General features: G+C 46.6%; 1 protein-coding gene across 2 annotated transcripts; it reads right to left on the bottom strand.

Annotated features, from left to right (window-relative positions):
- Window positions 1-989: 989 nt before the first annotated feature.
- On the bottom strand, window positions 990-17019 carry LOC109517650 (melanophilin-like). 2 transcript variants are annotated; one of them, XM_019872955.1, is made up of 14 exons: window positions 16371-17019; window positions 15192-15372; window positions 9929-10150; window positions 9076-9227; window positions 6620-6661; window positions 6121-6167; window positions 5911-6003; window positions 5600-5738; window positions 5226-5491; window positions 4579-4656; window positions 4212-4481; window positions 2052-2195; window positions 1906-1974; window positions 990-1496 (listed from the first exon to the last, which is right to left on the bottom strand). In XM_019872955.1, exons 2-14 carry the CDS (start codon window positions 15314-15316, stop codon window positions 1452-1454), a joined length of 1692 nt encoding a protein of 563 aa, XP_019728514.1. In that variant the 5' UTR covers window positions 15317-15372; window positions 16371-17019; the 3' UTR covers window positions 990-1451. The 2 variants fall into 2 exon arrangements, with proteins under 2 accessions (XP_019728514.1, XP_019728513.1); XM_019872954.1 differs by lacking the exon at window positions 16371-17019 and having other exon boundaries at window positions 15192-15895.
- Between the last annotated feature and the right edge of the window lie 900 nt (window positions 17020-17919).

The following is a 17919-nucleotide window of genomic DNA, read 5'->3' as shown; positions in this document are numbered from 1 at the left end:
TGAATTGAGGCAGTGTTTGTGTTGAATGTGCTCCAATCGTCTAAAAAGATATCAACATAAACACACTCTACATTCCTTAGTGAAGATGATGTTTCCAGGAGAGTAAAGGTCATTTATGTTGAGCAGATGAAAAATAAAAGCAAACATGCACACGAGCGGTGGAAAAACTGTACTAGTGCACTGGTGGATTTCACATGATTGAACTCTAAAAACTTGGATGACAACCTTGTTCTGACCATACAAATGCCGGAATAAAGAGATGATGCCATGTCGCGAGAACAATGGACAAGACTTTTAGTGGTGCATCTATTGACGTGTAGTCAAAAGCAACGTGTGGTACCGGCACCGGCACCTCTTCCAGTACGTTCCTTCTCTCCACTCTCCTCTCTGTGTTTAGATAAGAGTAGCAGTTCACTGGAGAAGACGAGCACACGGGGACTTGTAAACCTCACTGAGGTCATGGGAAGCAGCGTCCTGCAGCTGCCAAGGAATACTTGGGATTTACTCCACCCCCGCCTTTAAATGCACGCACAATGGACATGCAGTAGCAGTAATACAGAGAAGTAGTTAGTAGGAGGTCATAAAGGCGGGGTAGAAGTCGAAGTACAACTACGAGTCGCAGCAATAATAGTCAGAGTAGCCTTTGGAATTAGTTGGGTTAGCCGTACTAGAGAGTATGAGCAGTAGTATTAATAGTTTTATGAAATTGTAGTAGGAGGAGGAGCAGGTAGGTATTAGAAGTACAGTCGGACCTCGTTTCAACGTGCCCCGTTTCCGTTTTCACCGCTATCACGTTCACCTTTCAAAGTCCCGATTTCACGACATTCATTTTCCATTTGCCGATTTTGCCGACAACGCCTTCATAACGTAAACTTCATTATAGCGAGCAGATTTTTCTCAGAAAACAGTGAAAAGGCCTTCGTGGCGATGAACCGTGGGAAGCGAACCGCCGCCGCGACAACACAGCAAAACCAGAACGCGGGCCGATAATCATGGAAGAAGCTCTTTATTAGGTCACATCTGTCGCAAATAGATTGAAGAGAAAATGATTTGATGATCATTCTATCAAGACCAAAAAGACAAGGAATGTTAAAACCTAAAATGACTCCAAATCAGTGACTTTAAAAATGGCATACATTGATGTTAAAGTGCATATAGAGTATAGGAACTCCCAAAATAAAGAGGAATGTCAGTACAATGCATTCTATATTGGTTAAAAGTTAGAAGCAAATATATTTTTTTCCATTCTTATCATTTTTGAGGCGTTAACATACTGCAATGTATCAAATATGTTGTCCACAGAGGGGCCAACCGAAATGTAAAAATGTTTCAGGATCAAACTCGGGTCACATTAATCCCTGAACATTTTTTGGTGTAAAGATGTACGTGAGAAACAACCAAAACAGGACAAGTCATTGTCCGATTGATTGTCTTTGCATGAAAATCTCACATCAGACTTCGTCTTCTCCTTGTGAGTCCTGTTTCACGAACGTTTCCTGCAGGACAGAAAGGGAAAAAAAAAGAGACAAACAACAATGACAAGATAAACAATCTCAAGCAGGGAATGTGGAGCGGCAGCATCTATGAGGCAGTTGCTTCTCCAGTAGATGGAAGCAAACAATAGCAAACGTTTGGGGAGTTACTGGGAGAAAAAAAGATAGCGTTGTAAAGCCAGCCACATAAGGAACGTCAGTGAAAGAAGTCTGCTTGACAAACGTTGCTCCGGTCTGAAAGACGACAATGATGAATGTTGTTTATTGTCAACCGGGGCCCATAAAGGGCCTTTTGGTTTTGCACTATAATTTGCTATTGTGTACAAGTACAGACCAATCATTACTCTCGGACCAAACAGTTGGTGCCGCAATCTTGTCTCTTTCGAATGCCACCGAAATTCCAAGTCATTACCTTTCGTCTTTGTTCCACCGGCATGCCGCCGGAGTTGAGAGCGGCAATCCGATTCTCAATGTACGACACCTTAGAAGAGAAAGAAAGATTGGAAATGCCGTGCTTGGAGGTGGGAAAAGACAGCGCGAGGTCAACGTTTTCCTCACCTGAGTCTGGGCGTTCTGCACGTCGGCGGCGGCTTGGGCGATCTTGTCCTCCAGCTCAAAGAGTAAAGCCGTCGAACCTTGGAAGCTTGATTTTGAGCCTTCCCCTTGCCATTTATCCTGCAGGCTTTCGATTGAACGGTCTTTCTGAAGAAACCAAAGACAGACAAATACAACTAGAGGATAAATCCATATATTGCTGGACACGTTAATTGCGGTAAACATCAAAGTTTTTTTTCCCCTGCGTTCAAAATTGTGGAGCGACGGCCTCCAGCTAATTTTGCGACCCTCCCCCTGAGCCAGATCGACTGATATCGCTCAACACGGCGTAAAGCTCCAGTTGTGCTGATTGAGGGATTCATGTCCCTCTGCGGTAGCTTTGTATTTTAATTGCAGTTGCGGCGTTCCGCCACTACGGAGGCGCCATAGCAACACAGGAAAGACCTGAAGCAACGGCTCACTTCCTCCTTCGCCGAGCTCCGGTACGCCTCCGTTTCCGCACTCCCGATGCACGATCAATATGGGAATGATAACGTCATGTCAATAAATGTTATAATATCAACATCTTTTTTTTTTTTTCACCTTGCAGAACTTCTGAGTTCACTTTATGAATCCTTACCCAAGAGTTTGTGGGCTCTGAGAAGAGGCCTTTATAATGCAAGTTTGAAGAAGACATGCATGTCATGGCGCATGGTCAGGATGGTAGCACCTCGTTCTCAATTCGAGCCAGAAAAAAAAACCCAAAAACTGACATGTGAAACAGTTTGGACGATTTGGTTTAGTGCGCCTCGCTTTTGCGTTCGGCCCTGCCTGACACGTTTGCCTGTAGTGGAACATTCATCCCGGGAGGTCTGGAAGAAGCCTGTTCCACAACCAATTAGAGCTCCGAACGGTAGTGGGAACAATCTAGCGGTGAGGCAGTAGCAAAGTTTAACCCTTATGTTGTCATGTCGTGTAAAATGAAAAGAAAGCGCCTCTCGTTGGGGAAGTGTCAAGTAGCATCGCCATAAAGCTGTCATAGCACCAACTGCTGTCCTGGCTTTCATTAGTGTTCTGTTCGAAGGATTGATGTTTCCCTCCTTTCATGACACGCTGCACTTATCCTAATGTACAGAGTGAAATGTATACCATAAGTTGATCGATGACTCCTGTCCAAAATGGAAGGCTACTGGGGCGCCCCCCCATTTTACTAGCAAGAAAAAAAAAAATGTAAAACAGCGCGCAAAGTCATGCCAGACCACCCAATCGAATCTGGGTGGTTGAAGCCTCTTCTGCCACTTCTTTTCCTACTCGTGTGAGATGATTCGAATCCGTGGCTGTGGATGGCAAGCATTCAACAGTCCAGCGCTGCACTGATGACCACATCTTATATAGTCACGCTATACTTGACCGATGACATTACCAGTGATGATGCGTTGGACTGACCCGAACCCTGACCCTCCCAGGGAGTACACCTTCTTAGGTCACAATAAATCGGATCACAATAAAAGAGCATAAGGAAAACTTTCCATACGCTCGGTTTGAAAGAATGCCTAAAAATGTCAGAGGCATTCCTGAAAATAAAAGGGAAAAAAAAAAAACTAATGTCAGCCTCAAATTCTGGCTTTTGCTTATCCGAGCAGCGTTGATGCGAATCAAGCAGGAGTTGGCGCTGTCATTCATCAGGCACGCGCTGTAGGAGTAGCGATCGTCGTTAGCCAAAATCCTAACGGCTATCAACAACCTCATTCGTCAGTTTTAATGTGTTCTTGTGTTGTGTTGTATTTCTGTTCATTGACGTGCTCATTGATTGCTTATTCATGACTCCCTGAGGAGCGTTTATTTGTATTGCATTAGAAAGCAGAAGGAAACGAAAGACACATTTAAGTGGAGTGCATACAAACGTCCGGCTGTTCCTGTGTTTAATCCTGGGGAAGATTGTGGGATCCACTCAGAGATAAATCGAACATCATCTTTCTGCAGATTTCAACGAAAGCCTCTTGAAAACATTGCTAAAATGCGGGTGTTTCTAAAGATCACTACTTCAGAGTGAAATACTGATGGGAGACAGGACCCCCTGATTCAAGATGGCCCGCCAAGAGAGCCTTTTTGGAGGGGTAAGACTGGCATACGCTTTCCCTACTCAACTTTTTGGAATCGAGCTTTGGTCCACACGCACCCTACCTTCTGAGAGTTGCTTCTTCCGGGAGTGGATCTGCGAGGTACTCTGGTCAACATTTTGTCTGCCTCCCGACTTGTCATCGACGCTGCCGCGGAGATCTCTTGAGAGGAGAGCGACCGGTTGGACTCCGCCTCGTCGGAACTCAGGCTGTGGTCGCTTATGTCGCCTGCCATTGCAATCAGCTTTCGTCTCAGTTGATGCTCCTCCACGTCCACGTCTTCCCACCCGCAGAGAGGAGAGGTGCTCTCTCGGCCACCAGGAGTCTCCATGTCCTGCAGGAACAAGCGTCAGATGCCTTTCGGGTGGGTAGCCACGGCATACGTATCAAGAGGATGGTTGTTTTTGAGAGAACCGCGACATCCTATTTACCTGGGAGGAGGTCAGAGTGATCTGCAGGCGGCTTAAAAGGTTCTCGATGGCTGACATTCGTCGGTTCAGGTCAGTGATCTGTGAGACAAGATGATGAAGGACCAACATAAATAGTGGCCGCACGGTGCAAAGTATTTGCCCGGGCTTTTTTCCGAGTGCTCCGACGTCCACATTCTCAAATTGTACAGGTTCAATATTGTTCTATTGTTACTCTGAGCTTATCTTCCCATGGCTTGAATTCAGAGAGGTCGTTTGAGTACAAACATAAACTGCAGCCATTGGGAGCCATCGGAACCATCTCTGACGATTGACATCTGCTCTGCTATCGGTTTGTGTTCCCTTTGTGCCGCGAGGCTCGCTGTGAGACGAATTGACCATGACACAAGACATGCATTGCAGAAAGAAGGCCTGGCTGCGCTAACGTGAGGCCCTTTTCTCGGAAAACGGGGGTTTTCCTCTTACATCCCCGTAAAAAGTTTTTCGAATTGAAGACTTTACAATTTCCATCTGTGTGAATCTAAGTGTGAATGGGACTCAAAATTCTCCTTGAGGTGCGATGCGAGTGTGGACGACCAAGGCTCCAGTTGAACTCTGCTCAGGACACGCGGGATAGATAACAGATGGAAGGATCGTGAAGGACAATTGACCTGTGGCGGCTGGTTGGGGTAGTTGAGGCTCTCCTGGGACACATCGTCACGGGGTCCCAAATGAGCACGGTAGACCGGAAAGGCCCGTCTCAGATCATCGTCCTCCTCTGAGTCATCATCATCATCATCATCATCATCAGGGCCCAGGAAGTAGCTGCTGCCTCCCCCCCGGGGTCCCCCGGCACTCCCGCTGCCACAAGAAGAGTAGCTGAGCCCGGACATGCAGCAAGACTGAACCGTTCGGTTGTCTGAGTACACAAGGTCATCTATGCAAAAAAAAAACAAACAAACAAAAAATCATGGCCTTATGTAGAAATCCAAATCATAACCAAAGATGTTTTCATCCCACAATTTTCTCTGATTCTTTACTGTACCTTGTTGTGGAGTCAAGCTAGGAACAGACCCAACATCCGGAACTTTGCGTTGGTCTTTCAAGAATTGTTGGAAAACAGAAGCCATGTCGGACTCCCTTCTGCCCAGATTCATCAACATGATTTCATCAGGCGCCGGAATCTATAAGAAGTCGTCACTGAGAGATGAAATTCTTGAATTTCATTTTTCAACTTGCGTGGCAACTACACGTAAAACAAGTAAAAGTCTAAAGGGAACGTCTGTAATTGAACTGAAGGGCAGCCATTTTGTTTTGAAGCCATTTTGGAAGAAAGTTTGGTTGCACGGCGCATACCTGGTGAGAGTATCGTCTCGATTCGGCGAAATAGTCACAGCGCAAGCCAAAATCGATGGGGTCGACGGTAAGACGCCTTCTGTTTTTTTTCATCTGGCGAGAGCAGAAAATAAACAAATAATGAAGAAAGTTTTTACGATGTTCCAAAATAAACGAAATGCAAGAGCTCCACCATGACGACTTCCAAGATTCCGGGGTCATGTACTGTACCTGATTATAGTGTTGTGAAACCGTACAACTGTCTTCACATCCAAGAGCTGGTGGAGAAAATATGTCATCAATGCATGGATACATTTTTGACAGCGGGGAGTTTTTGGTCAAGCGCCGACGTTGTGGGGTGGACTTTTGGTGAGTCATGAAACTTTGCCGTATGCTACATCCACAAGTGCTGAGCAAAAATCAGACGTTTTGTCACTTTATGTCATCCATCCGTCTACTATACAAGGTTAAAATTTGGTAGCAGAATCATAAAGTCAGGTTTGTCTTTCAAAGACTTTATGTCAAAACGAACGCTAAAGCTCGGGACAAAGTTGCAAAGTTGGCAAGACCGAGTCGTCCTTGCTCCGCCTCCGGCCGTCATCAGAACAAAAGACGAGTGGCGTGGGTCAGCGAGCGATATGAAATTGTGAACCAAAATTGTGTGACGTGTCTCCTTCAAAAATTTACAAACAATTTTTTAGGGAGGCTTTGGAGTACGTAGATGACTTACTGTGGACTTCAGGGTTGCTCTGCGTGTCGTATTTGTGATGCTCTGCGGGGAAAACAAACAACCAACTTCACATTGACTTTCGACAGCACTTGGCCTCATTTGGGTTGAGGGAGAGCTGGAGCCCCTCCCAGCTGTTGTTGTGACGAGAGAACCCTGGACAGGTCACCAGTCAATCCGCGGAAGCAACCACTCACACTCCCTTTCACGCATTTGGGCAGTTCACAGAATTTCCTCAATCTGACGCGCATACTTTTGGAACGTGCCCGAGTGCAGACTCCACGACAGAGGAAGGCAAGGGCAGAGATTTGAACCCACGGCCTCAGAACGGCGAGGCAGGCAAGCGAACCGTTTTAACGCCGCCTGCTCCAAAAATCTCCTTTGCGGACAATTTAGACAACAAAATGCACATGAAAAGCACAGCGTGCTGCTATAAGACGACACCCTGCAAGCTTTTGGAGCCCCAAGGACCACAAAAGAAAGCAGACGGCCCACAGGCGCGGCAAACCCGTGTGAAGTCATGCAAGTTGCATTTAATCCCCGCAGTCACATGAATGTCTGCTGCCGACCGGCCGGTCAGCACTGAATATTTATTTTGGGGGAAATCTAATTGGATTCCATGTCATTAGTTGTTTTGCATTTTGGAGCCACTTCACTCCGGAACCGATTTCATCCAAACAAACATTAGCGAAGTTGAGCTTTCTTCTGGGAGCAGATCGTATCATTCCTCAGCAGACATGTGACTGGACGATCACAAGGTCCGCTGGCTGAGCAAAGCCCTGCCAACCGGCGCTCGCTCCGCATCCTTTTTCCCGACCGTGTGACTCAGTCCCGAGCGGTACCGGCACACAGCTGCATCTGCACAATTCACTCGCGTATCGATGATCTCACAAGGAGACTTGATTTACACGCTGGGGCGTGAGGATATATTTGGCGAGGCTTCCACAAGTTCGTCGCCACCGAGTGGAGAGAGGGTGAACAAATCACAGCTGCCGCGTTGTCCAATCGGCAAAAGTTCTCGCACGCTGCTGACGTAGTAGTAAAGACACCAGAGCCATAAATTCTGCAGATCTCAGTCACTGAGGATCCCAACCACAATCGACTCTGCTTCATCGTGTGTCTTTCTTAACATTCTGTCATCATCTGCAGACAAATACTGAAGTACATACGCAGTAGGTGAAAACTCTTACTTACGAACAATAAGCAAGTGTTTGTACATCATAAATTCCCACCACCGGTTGGTCCCGAGTGGCAAGAACATGCGATCTTTCCAAAGGACGGGGAAAAAAAAGCTGACAGCGACCCCACAAAAACTGTGGCTTGCAGCTGCGAGGAGCCAGAAAGGGGGAGACGGGGAAAGATGGAAAAGATTAAATCCCATCACAGATTTGGCAGACCGCTAATGTATGACATATTATCCCCAAAAACCCCAACTCCATGTCACAAGATTGAAGACGCTCACGCAAATCACATCGTTTTTTTTGGGGGGGGGTTTAGCTCCTTGAGCAGCACCATTAAACCCCAATTAGGATTTTTTTTTTTGTCTGGGATTTACCTGGAAGGATGTACGGCTCAAGGCTTTCTTCACAAATGCACCAATGAATTTGACTTTGCGCCATTTGTCATGGCGTCGACTAGCCAACTTGATGTTACAGTTCTACATCCAGCTGTTAAATAATGTCCCGCATCGGGGTTGTCTTGTTGTGTGAGTGAAAACAGGCTCCCTCCACATCTTGTGTGCTCGCCCACAGAAGAACATCCGGGGGAGAATAATGGAGAGCAGTTGAGCTCAACCCTGTTCCATGGGTGTCCTGTGGGGCAGAAAGGGTTGGATCGTTCCCCAGAAGCATACAAAACTTCACATGTTCCATTTAGAGCTGCTTGGAGAGCCCCCAGTTCTACACAAAAACACCCCAATCCCAAACTGAACCCTACAAGTGGGATCATTCTCTGTGACGCAGAAACTGTTACGACTGGCGAGCAGTCGGGAGAGGCTCCGGCTCCCCCCGTGAACCCCCGAACAAGATAAGTGGCAGAAAAATTGATGCTGATTGATACAATTACAATAATAGAAAGAAAACAACTGCTCGATCCGGTGATTCACGGCACCCACGGAGCGGCGCATCTGTTTTCTTTTCCGCCTCCCAAAATGCACAGATTTTCATTGTTGACTGCCAAATATTCCCAATCAGCTGCTGAGATTCAGTCTCTGCGCTGAAAGGCCGTAAAAGTGTTTGCTGAGAGCGCCAGGCTTTCATTTGACTTCCTGCACATTTTCACATGGATCCGCCATTGCAACAACGATTCGATGAGCTGCGTGTCACTCAAAACCAAATTCACTCTCACGGCGCCCCCGCGATTGGCTCGCAACCAGTCTGGGGCGTCGCCCCGGACAGCTGGGAATGCGTGGCTCCGGCCCACCTGAGACCTTCACGAGGGCAAGAAATCCGATGACTCACTTGCGTCGTCGTCATCATCATCATCAGAAGAGAATGCGTGTTTTCCACGGAGTCTCTTGAAGAGCGATCGCATCACCTTGGCGCTGCCAAAACGCTTAAAGCGCATTTGCATGTTCTTGTGGTACCATTCCAGGCTGCCAATCTTAAGGACCCTTTCGGAGAAATCACAAGGGGGTCACAAATAAACAGAACGACGGGTCAACAAGCAAACGGAAGAAGGCCGCAAGCGCCGTGTGCGGCTGTTGTGCTCAAATTTGATGCTGCTTATGTCTGTGGTATGTAATCCTTCATCTGAAATGAGCTTGACACTTTCCAGAGATCTGATCAGCCTTGGAAGCCAATAGAAATTTAAAAAAAACAAAACGGAAATCACGCTGAACATGTTTGCTGTGCTGTCCCGTATGCATCTGGCGCATACAGAAGACTCACCAGAAACACGTTACCTCTGTGAAGTTCGCCCTCCGCCCCGAGGAGGGCCGAACACGACTCCCCAAAACACACTCAAGAGAGCCCCCGGGCCATTTTGGTTTGAAAGGGTCATTTGAGAAAAATGCTAAATTGTCTGTTTTTTAGTGTCTGTGCCATTAAACGCGAGCAGCAAGTTTTGAGAAGTTGGAGAAAAATAGCCACCAGCTCCAGTTTATCCCATCGCCACAATTTTGGTCGGACTCTTGCCCGAAACGCAACAGGAAGTGGTAGCTTTCATTTGCAATTGTGCTTTTATGATGTTTAACGACACTGCAGGATCGAAACAGAGCACAGACGACAATTATCCCATTGTCGTCCTTGGGGGGGGGCAGCAAGTGACTAAATTCTATCCCGACAAAGGGCTTCACTTGGCAACCTTTCCTACCTGGCCATGTGACAAGGAGCGCACACCCAGCCGTGCTCCTTTTTGTTGTAATGGCTGCAGGAGCCGCAGATGGGCAGTTGACAGTCCAGGCACTGGCGCTTCTTGTTCACCAAGAACTTGAAAGCTTTCAGACAGCGAATGCAGTGAGACTGCGTCAAATTCGCCCAGTCGGCCAGCATCTCTCTTTTACAGTCTTCTTGCTCAATCTTGGTCTTGAGCTCTCTAAGGGAAGAACATCAAAGCAATATTGAATATTTACTCAAAGTGGAGGTCAACCCCCCAAATTTCTTGACAATATATCCTGTGTAGCCCCACGAGTCTAAACACGGCATGAGTTAAGCGGTAAAATGCACCCGTTCCTGTCCATCTCAGGGAGCGGCCATTTTCCCATCTGAAAATGACATCACAGTCGCTCGGGCTCAGGTAACAACCAATCGTGGCTCGGCTTCAGAAAACAGGTAAGCCGGGATCGGTCGCGACCTGAGCCCTGAGCAACTGCGATGTCATGTTCAGGCGAGAGCAAGTGGTAAAATGGCCGCCTCCTGATATGGACACAAACGGGTGGAAAACTCTTTCAAAATTTGGTGAATTTCCAAAGGTGTTCATCCCCCTCAAAATTTGGTTTAATAGTCATAATACCAACGAAGAAACAAACGAGATGGTGCGCGCCATGGCAAGATATTGATACAGAGACTATACAAATAAATACATCAGGCATATGAATTCTCATTTAGAAGACTTTCATTTCAGAAATAAAAAAATCCTAAACAAGGGTCTCAAGCTAATGTTTTATGTAGTATGGATGAAACTGTAAGTCTACCAGTTGTTTTCTTCCCTTCAAAAAAAAAAAGAAATGGAGCTGTGCCTCTGACAATGTTCACTGTATCTAATCCATTTGAACCTCGCAAATACTTTGAGTAAATAACTGCGAGGCGCGTTTGGCAAGTTGCTGTTTGCGCTACAGTGAGGCTTTATACTGCGAGGTCTTGAGACTTCAAGAAAAAGTCCTACTCAAACAAACACATCCTTCCTTTCCCTTAGTTTGACTTGGCGTTGTTTCTTTTATGAATGACTTCAGCACTCTGTGCCACGACCTGAAGCAAAACGATGCACATTACCGTATTTTCACGACCAAAAGGCGCACTTTAAAGGCCTTAAATTTTCTCCGTAACGGACGGGGCGCCTAATAATGCGGCTCGCCTTGTGTACGCACCGAGTTCCAAAATCTGTGAATGCTGTTGTGTGACTTCAATGATGGGGTCCGCTTGAAACGGCCAAAGTCAAGTTGCGAACGATGGCAAACGCGGCTTTCATTAGCCAGTGAGGCAGCGCCGGGCGAGTTATGCCACAATTCGCGAATGGATTGGCAACATTTCGGAGGAGCCGCGCGGCAACGAGAGTGACTCTGACAAGGACGCGAGGGAACCTGCCGTGTTTGATTGTGAACTCGCCCGGCTGTTCACTTCGCAGACAGAAGATGAGTACTTGGGTGGATTTGAGGACGAGGATTGATCCAAAAATAACGTGAGTACGTTGCTAAATACTTCAATAAAGTACAAACGAACTCAGTTTTGCTCCTGCTGATTTTTAAAAACAGATGCTAGCGTGCATGCATGCTATCGTATTTTTTAAGCTAGGTTTTACCATGCCTGCGTCCAATAATACAGCGCGTCTTGGGTACGTGTTTAACACAGAACAAGCACTCGTAACTGACACTAAGCCTTTTAATACGGGGCGCCGTATAATCTTGAAAATATCGCATTCAAAATGTACTGGCCGTAAAAGTGAAGGAAGAGAAGAAGAAGAAAGAAATCAGGCAACCAGTCCAAGACATCAAACATGGCCTTGTTTGGCGGAATCTGGCAGGACAGCGAGGAGTGGATGAGAGGATGCTTGTTTTTCACTCCGGCTCCCTTTCGGGGACGCATCATGAGATCATTGTCCAGATCAATAGGTTAAATGGAATACACTACTTTGTTAATATGCCGCTAAACCTCAGCAGATTTGGCTGCTGGCCATGAACCATCCTGTAACTCTGGCCTAATTTGAAACATCCCGCACAAATCCGGTCAACAAAACAAGATTCAGTTATTCAAATGAGATGCGTGCGGCAAGCAACATCTTGTTTCCAGGCTGAGGTTGTTCTCGTCGTGAGTTGGCTCGCACTCGTTTTCAAGTCAATTCGATTCCGTTCGGGCCAGTATCTGATTGGCTTTATTATTTATGCCACTTGATGTTCACGGCGTGAGGTCAAATCATTCTCTGATGTTTTTGGGAATCAGTTTTGGGGAGAAATAACGGCCTGCCCGATGCAGTTAAGGAGAATGATTGCGTGGTTGAATACAGCGGTAAGCTTGTAAACATTTACAAGATGTGAATATAAAAACGAGGGGAATCAATGGCAGCTTCTTTCTGTGTTTTAAGATATCGTTGAAAAGAAATGCTTTCAGGAAATTTGGGTGAAAAAAAAAACAACACGAAATTGGGTGATCTGAAACCGAATGGCAAGTCGGCCATTTTTGTTTGAAGCAACCGTTTTTGCGGATAATTTCCTCAGCCTCAGCACAAAATTTGGTGGAATAACGACTCACTTTCCAGGACCTGTACGAACAGGAAGTTGGCCATTTTTGGTTTCTAGATCTCAGCACCACCAAGAGCGCCATTTGCGCATTTCGGCACCAGAAGTAACCCTCTGAATTGGATTCAATATTTGATATCAGGAGTGAAGGGACCGCCAGTTCAACACTTTCTAACATTAATATTTGATTTAAAGCAGCGGTCCCCAAAACCCGGGCCGCACAGAAAGAATAAATAATTTACATTACTTCCATTTGATTTATCTCAGACTCTGAAAGATGTTTTATTTTGAAAAATTACCAGAACCTCCGTTATGTCTGTCTACAGTATGTCACTCTTGACGGATGTCAAGGAGCGCTTCTCAGTCACGTGATAGGTTACCCAAGAGCTAGCTGAAATGAGTAAAAAAACTAACGTCTTTGGAAAGTTGAAAAGGCCCAGCCAGGAGACCGAAAAGGAGCCTACGACTTCCAAGAAAAAGAAGGCTACATTTAATAGACAATATCCGGAGTCCTAGTTAAAATACGGATTTGTCTCCACAGGAGATTCCCACGCACCAAGCCCACTCTGCATAATATGCGGCGATGGTGAGTCGTATTTTTCATGCACTCTGTATCTTATTTTGAAGGCAGGTTTAAATGTTACCATAGCGACCAGATAGGATTGCGGCCAGATAGTACGTTCCTCGTGTCAAGATTCGTGTTCATTATTATGTTTCGAAAACACCACCATTTTCATGCAGGTTATATCACATTATTTTGTTGTATTTATCTGTCACACCTTCACAAGGCCGGTCCCTGAAAATATTGTCTGACATTCAACCAGTTTGTGGGGCAAAAAAAGTTGGCATCCCGCCTTTTTTTTTTTTTTCCTTCACTGGCAAGCCTGCGGAATTTGAGGACATCGGCCAAACGTTCACTTAGACTCAAACAGCTGTAAAGACTTAAGCAACAGATTGTTCCCAGACAAAGTGATGCTCTCCCTTGTCTTCTCCGCACAGAATGGAAAAGTGCAAAAAGTTCACTTCGTAAACTGTCCAGGTGCGCCACTCTTGTCTCTGTGTACAATCCAAAGCAGACTGCAAAGCGCTTTTAGTTGCAGGCGGGCTAGACATTGATAATGTGAGCAAAATGGTGACAAATCAGCTTCTGGTGGTGACATAAGAAAGTGACGTGACCTCCTGATCGTGTGTGACGAGCCAGGAAATTATAACAAAAAGTCAATAAAGGCAGTTTACGATCAGACAACCATCTTGAGCTTCTATTCCTCGAGTAAGCCGAGAAGGATTTCTGAGGTACACTGAACTGACGTCTCGCTCGATCTTTCCAAAGATTTGTGCGACTTGAGATTCATATTTCCCAAAAAGTCCACCAGAGCCTCTCGAGCATCACGTGGAAATATGACGGCGGAAATGGGCGTGATGATCAGACATCTGATTCCAATTTGGGACTCCAAGTCAAATTTTCAGAATGACATTTTTTTGGGAGAGCAACATCGCAAGTCTTTCCAGCGAAGAAACTCATCCAGTGTTTCACTTCGCCCATCCTCTTCCGCGTATCCGGTGTTGCTTTGGTGGGCAGCAACCAAAGCAGAAAAGCCAAGACTTCTCTCTCTCTCCCTAGCCACTTCATCCATTTCATTCCGTGGGGACCCTGAGATGTTCCCAGGCCAGCCTAAGGGACACGGTCTCTCCAGCACGTCCTCGGTCTTCCCCAGGGCCCCCCTTGCCCGGAACACCTCACCAGCGAGACTTGAAAAAGGCATTCTATCTCGTTGCCCAAATCGCTTCGTCTGGCTACTCTTAATGTGGGGAAGCAGTGACTCCAATCTGAGCCCCTCCCGGATGACCGAGTTTCTGAGCCCCTCGCTAGGGGGTAGAGCTCAGACAACCTGGCCGCTTGTATCCACAATGGCGTTCTTTCGGGCACAACCCACAACTCGTGACCATAAATGAGGGCGGAAAATCAAGCAGCTCGGTTACTTCTTCACCAACTGCGGACCGATGCAAAGACCTCATCACTTGGGACGATTTACCAATCAATCGATTTAATCCTTCATCATGAACAAGAACCCAAGTTGTTTGAACTCCTCCACTCGCGCCTGGTGGTCAACGTCAATCGGTCTTCCCCAGGGCCCCCCTTGCCCGGAACACCTCACCAGCGAGACTTGAAAAAGGCATTCTATCTCGTTGCCCAAATCGCTTCGTCTGGCTACTCTTAATGTGGGGAAGCAGTGACTCCAATCTGAGCCCCTTCCCGGATGACCGAGTTTCTGAGCCCCTCGCTAGGGGGGAGAGCTCAGACAACCTGGCCGCTTGTATCCACAATGGCGTTCTTTCGGGCACAACCCACAACTCGTGACCATAAATGAGGGCGGAAAATCAAGCAGCTTGGTTACTTCTTCACCAACTGCAGACCGATGCAAAGACCTCATCACTTGGGGCGATTTACCAATCAATCGATTTAATCCCTTCATCATGAACAAGAACCCAAGTTATTTGAACTCCTCCACTCGCGCCAGGTGGTCAACGTCAACCCGACCATTTGGAATGCAGAAGCAAGTGGCCTCACTGTTCCAATACAATTTGGAGAGGAGGTTAATCCTCCGGAATGAGAAACTCCAAGCGAAGACTTTTCCAATCGGAATTTGATGAGGTAAAACGCTGCATTTGGATCCAGTTTCTTACCCAAGCCTGTCTTCCTCTTTCTTCCTCAGGTCGAAATCCCGCTGAACAACTTGCCACACGTGTGCAGCCTCATCGTAAGTGAGCTTGGAGAGATCCAGCCCCTTGCCGGTCACGGTGCCCTGCATTCTCGTGACTCGGCCCTCAGAGGCACCGCGTCGCCAGTCTGCCAGCTCTTTGGTTTCTGTAAGACAGGAATTGAAATCACAAACCATCTCCTAATATCACCCCAACAGGTGCGTGTGGTATTTGAACCAGCCCCAAATCAATCTGTGTGGTGGGTGGTGACACGCATACCTTTCGGCTAACCACGAGACTCCGCACAAAAACACAGCGCGTCAAGAACAAATCCGATGGAATCGTTTTCAATGGAGGCGACGCAAAAGTGGCCCAGTCTCAAACCTCTCAGGGTTGCCACGTGCCAACATGGAGAGCAAGTGTTGAAAATGACATTTTGAGCGGTGGCTTGGGAAGAAGAGCAGGAGATGGCCTTCTTTCAACATTTGTTTGCTAAAGTAATGAAGACTGCATTGTGTCCAAGATATCTATGCTTCAAACCAAAACGGTCAACTTCCTGTTCAGTTTCTGGTGCGGGCCCTGTGAGACTCTTCCATGCCTGCTCATAAAACATGTGGATGAGCTAAACAGGTATTGGGCGGTGGCGCTGCTGATTTTCCACACAATTTGGGGGAAAAAATAAATTCGCAGTAAAACACGTGCAAATTTTAAAGAGCATATACACACATCTTTAAAAGTAGCATTTTTGAATAAAATCAGTATTTTAACTAAAGAGGGGAAGTATATTTTGAATGAACATTTCCTGGGTGTAATTTTAAAATGGCGGTACATTTTCAAGACAATACAAATTGACGTAGCATTAGCTTCACAGACCGACAGATGCCGTTGCCAAATAGTACAGCACGGAAATTCGATCTAATATTATCACACACGCTTTATAATAGCCCCAACGTGCACCATGGCATGAATGTTCAAAGTTCAACGTGACCTGCTGCACGATCTGCGCAAAAAGCAAAAAAATATATCTACATATATATATACAGTAATGATGATGACAAAAATGTGAGCATATCTACAATGCTACGCACGCGTCCACGAGGTGATTCAAAAAGCAGGTCAAAGTGCGCCATGTTGACATGTGAAGACATCGCGGAGCTTGCTTACCTTGTGGAGCGACGAGCCTCAAAGGCACGGCGAGCCGACTGCGGGGCAAACGCCTGCGGCGGCGGCTGCCAGCACTTCTGATCACATGTCCACTTAACAAGGGCGGGGGGGGCAAGAAGAAGAAAAAGAAGAGAGGGGGCAGTGGGGGGAGGCTAATAGGTTGCCTTCATTTGACAGACAGTATTTGATTGAAGGCCGTCTACTACGGGGGCACGGGGGGTCAGGCGGGGCCTTGGGTTATGGGTAGGCCGTCTTCAATGGAGCGCAAAAAAATCTGAAGTCACATGTCATGCATATTATGTAAGATGGCGCGGAGAGCGATCCATTCATGTGCTTTTGATTCAAAGCGTTGAGAATCGCACTGCTTGTAAAACTTCAGTTCAAATGTCCTTCTTAGCGGATGGGAAAATGTTGAATTGTCACCATCCCTCGGATTTCACATGACAGCACAAAGCACAGTTCAACAGATGAAAAGACATCAAAGTCTTCAAAGCGTATTGTTTGCGTCCAATTTCCTGTCCCTCTCTTGTTGATGTTTTCAAAGCGCCTAATTTGAGACACGGGACCGTTGGCCCGAAATCCTGTTTTCTCATTTGGCAACGTTCTCCTCCGACTTCCTGCCGACTAGACGCACAGCGACGCGGTTGTTGCGACTTCATGTGCTTTTGATTCAAAGCGTTGAGAATCGCACTGCTTGTAAAACTTCAGTTCAAATGTCCTTCTTAGCGGATGGGAAAATGTTGAATTGTCACCATCCCTCGGATTTCACATGACAGCACAAAGCACAGTTCAACAGATGAAAAGACATCAAAGTCTTCAAAGCGTATTGTTTGCGTCCAATTTCCTGTCCCTCTCTTGTTGATGTTTTCAAAGCGCCTAATTTGAGACACGGGACCGTTGGCCCGAAATCCTGTTTTCTCATTTGGCAACGTTCTCCTCCGACTTCCTGCCGACTAGACGCACAGTGACGCGGTTGTTGCGACTCATTCGTGATGCTAAGTTGTCGTAGCTTTTGCTCACGTGTGTTTAAACACCTGCCGGCAGTTTGTATAGCACATGAGCCAGTTGTTTCTATTGGAATGTCTTCTTCTTCTGCAGTTGTTTGGTCGTCGTCAAGATGTCTGTGTTGTGCATTAGCTCCACCTACAGGAGGACCGGAGTGTGACGGCCAACTCGGCAGACGTCGCTGTGACATTATTGCTCGGCCTTCGTAAAGGTCTGTGTTCTCTTTTAAGATTTCTCAAAATCTTTGTGAAATAGTACTCATGGAAAAAATCAAATCATTTCAAGTCAAAGAATCATCAAGGCAGATAAAAAGAAATAATGGTTCTTGGGACCTTTTGAATCTCCTGTTCTGGTCGACATGTGCACCCAATTTGGTGTTTATTAGTGAAGCCTGTGTCCGAGGCTTATTTCATTTTTACTTTCTAGCCAAGTACCGGAACCACAATTCACTTTTCCACCGCGCTTGCGCTCGTGCTCGTTCCGGGCCCGCGCCCAGGTTAGCACCGCTCCTTTCTTTTTCCACCAGCGAAATTGGCTCGGGCTC

This window comes from Hippocampus comes, unplaced genomic scaffold (assembly GCF_001891065.2).
Source record: "Hippocampus comes isolate QL1 unplaced genomic scaffold, H_comes_QL1_v1.1 scaffold242, whole genome shotgun sequence".
NCBI classification, from domain to species: domain Eukaryota; kingdom Metazoa; phylum Chordata; class Actinopteri; order Syngnathiformes; family Syngnathidae; genus Hippocampus; species Hippocampus comes.
Note: the sequence above shows the minus strand (reverse complement) of the source record. Positions and strands in the feature narration are given on the sequence as shown.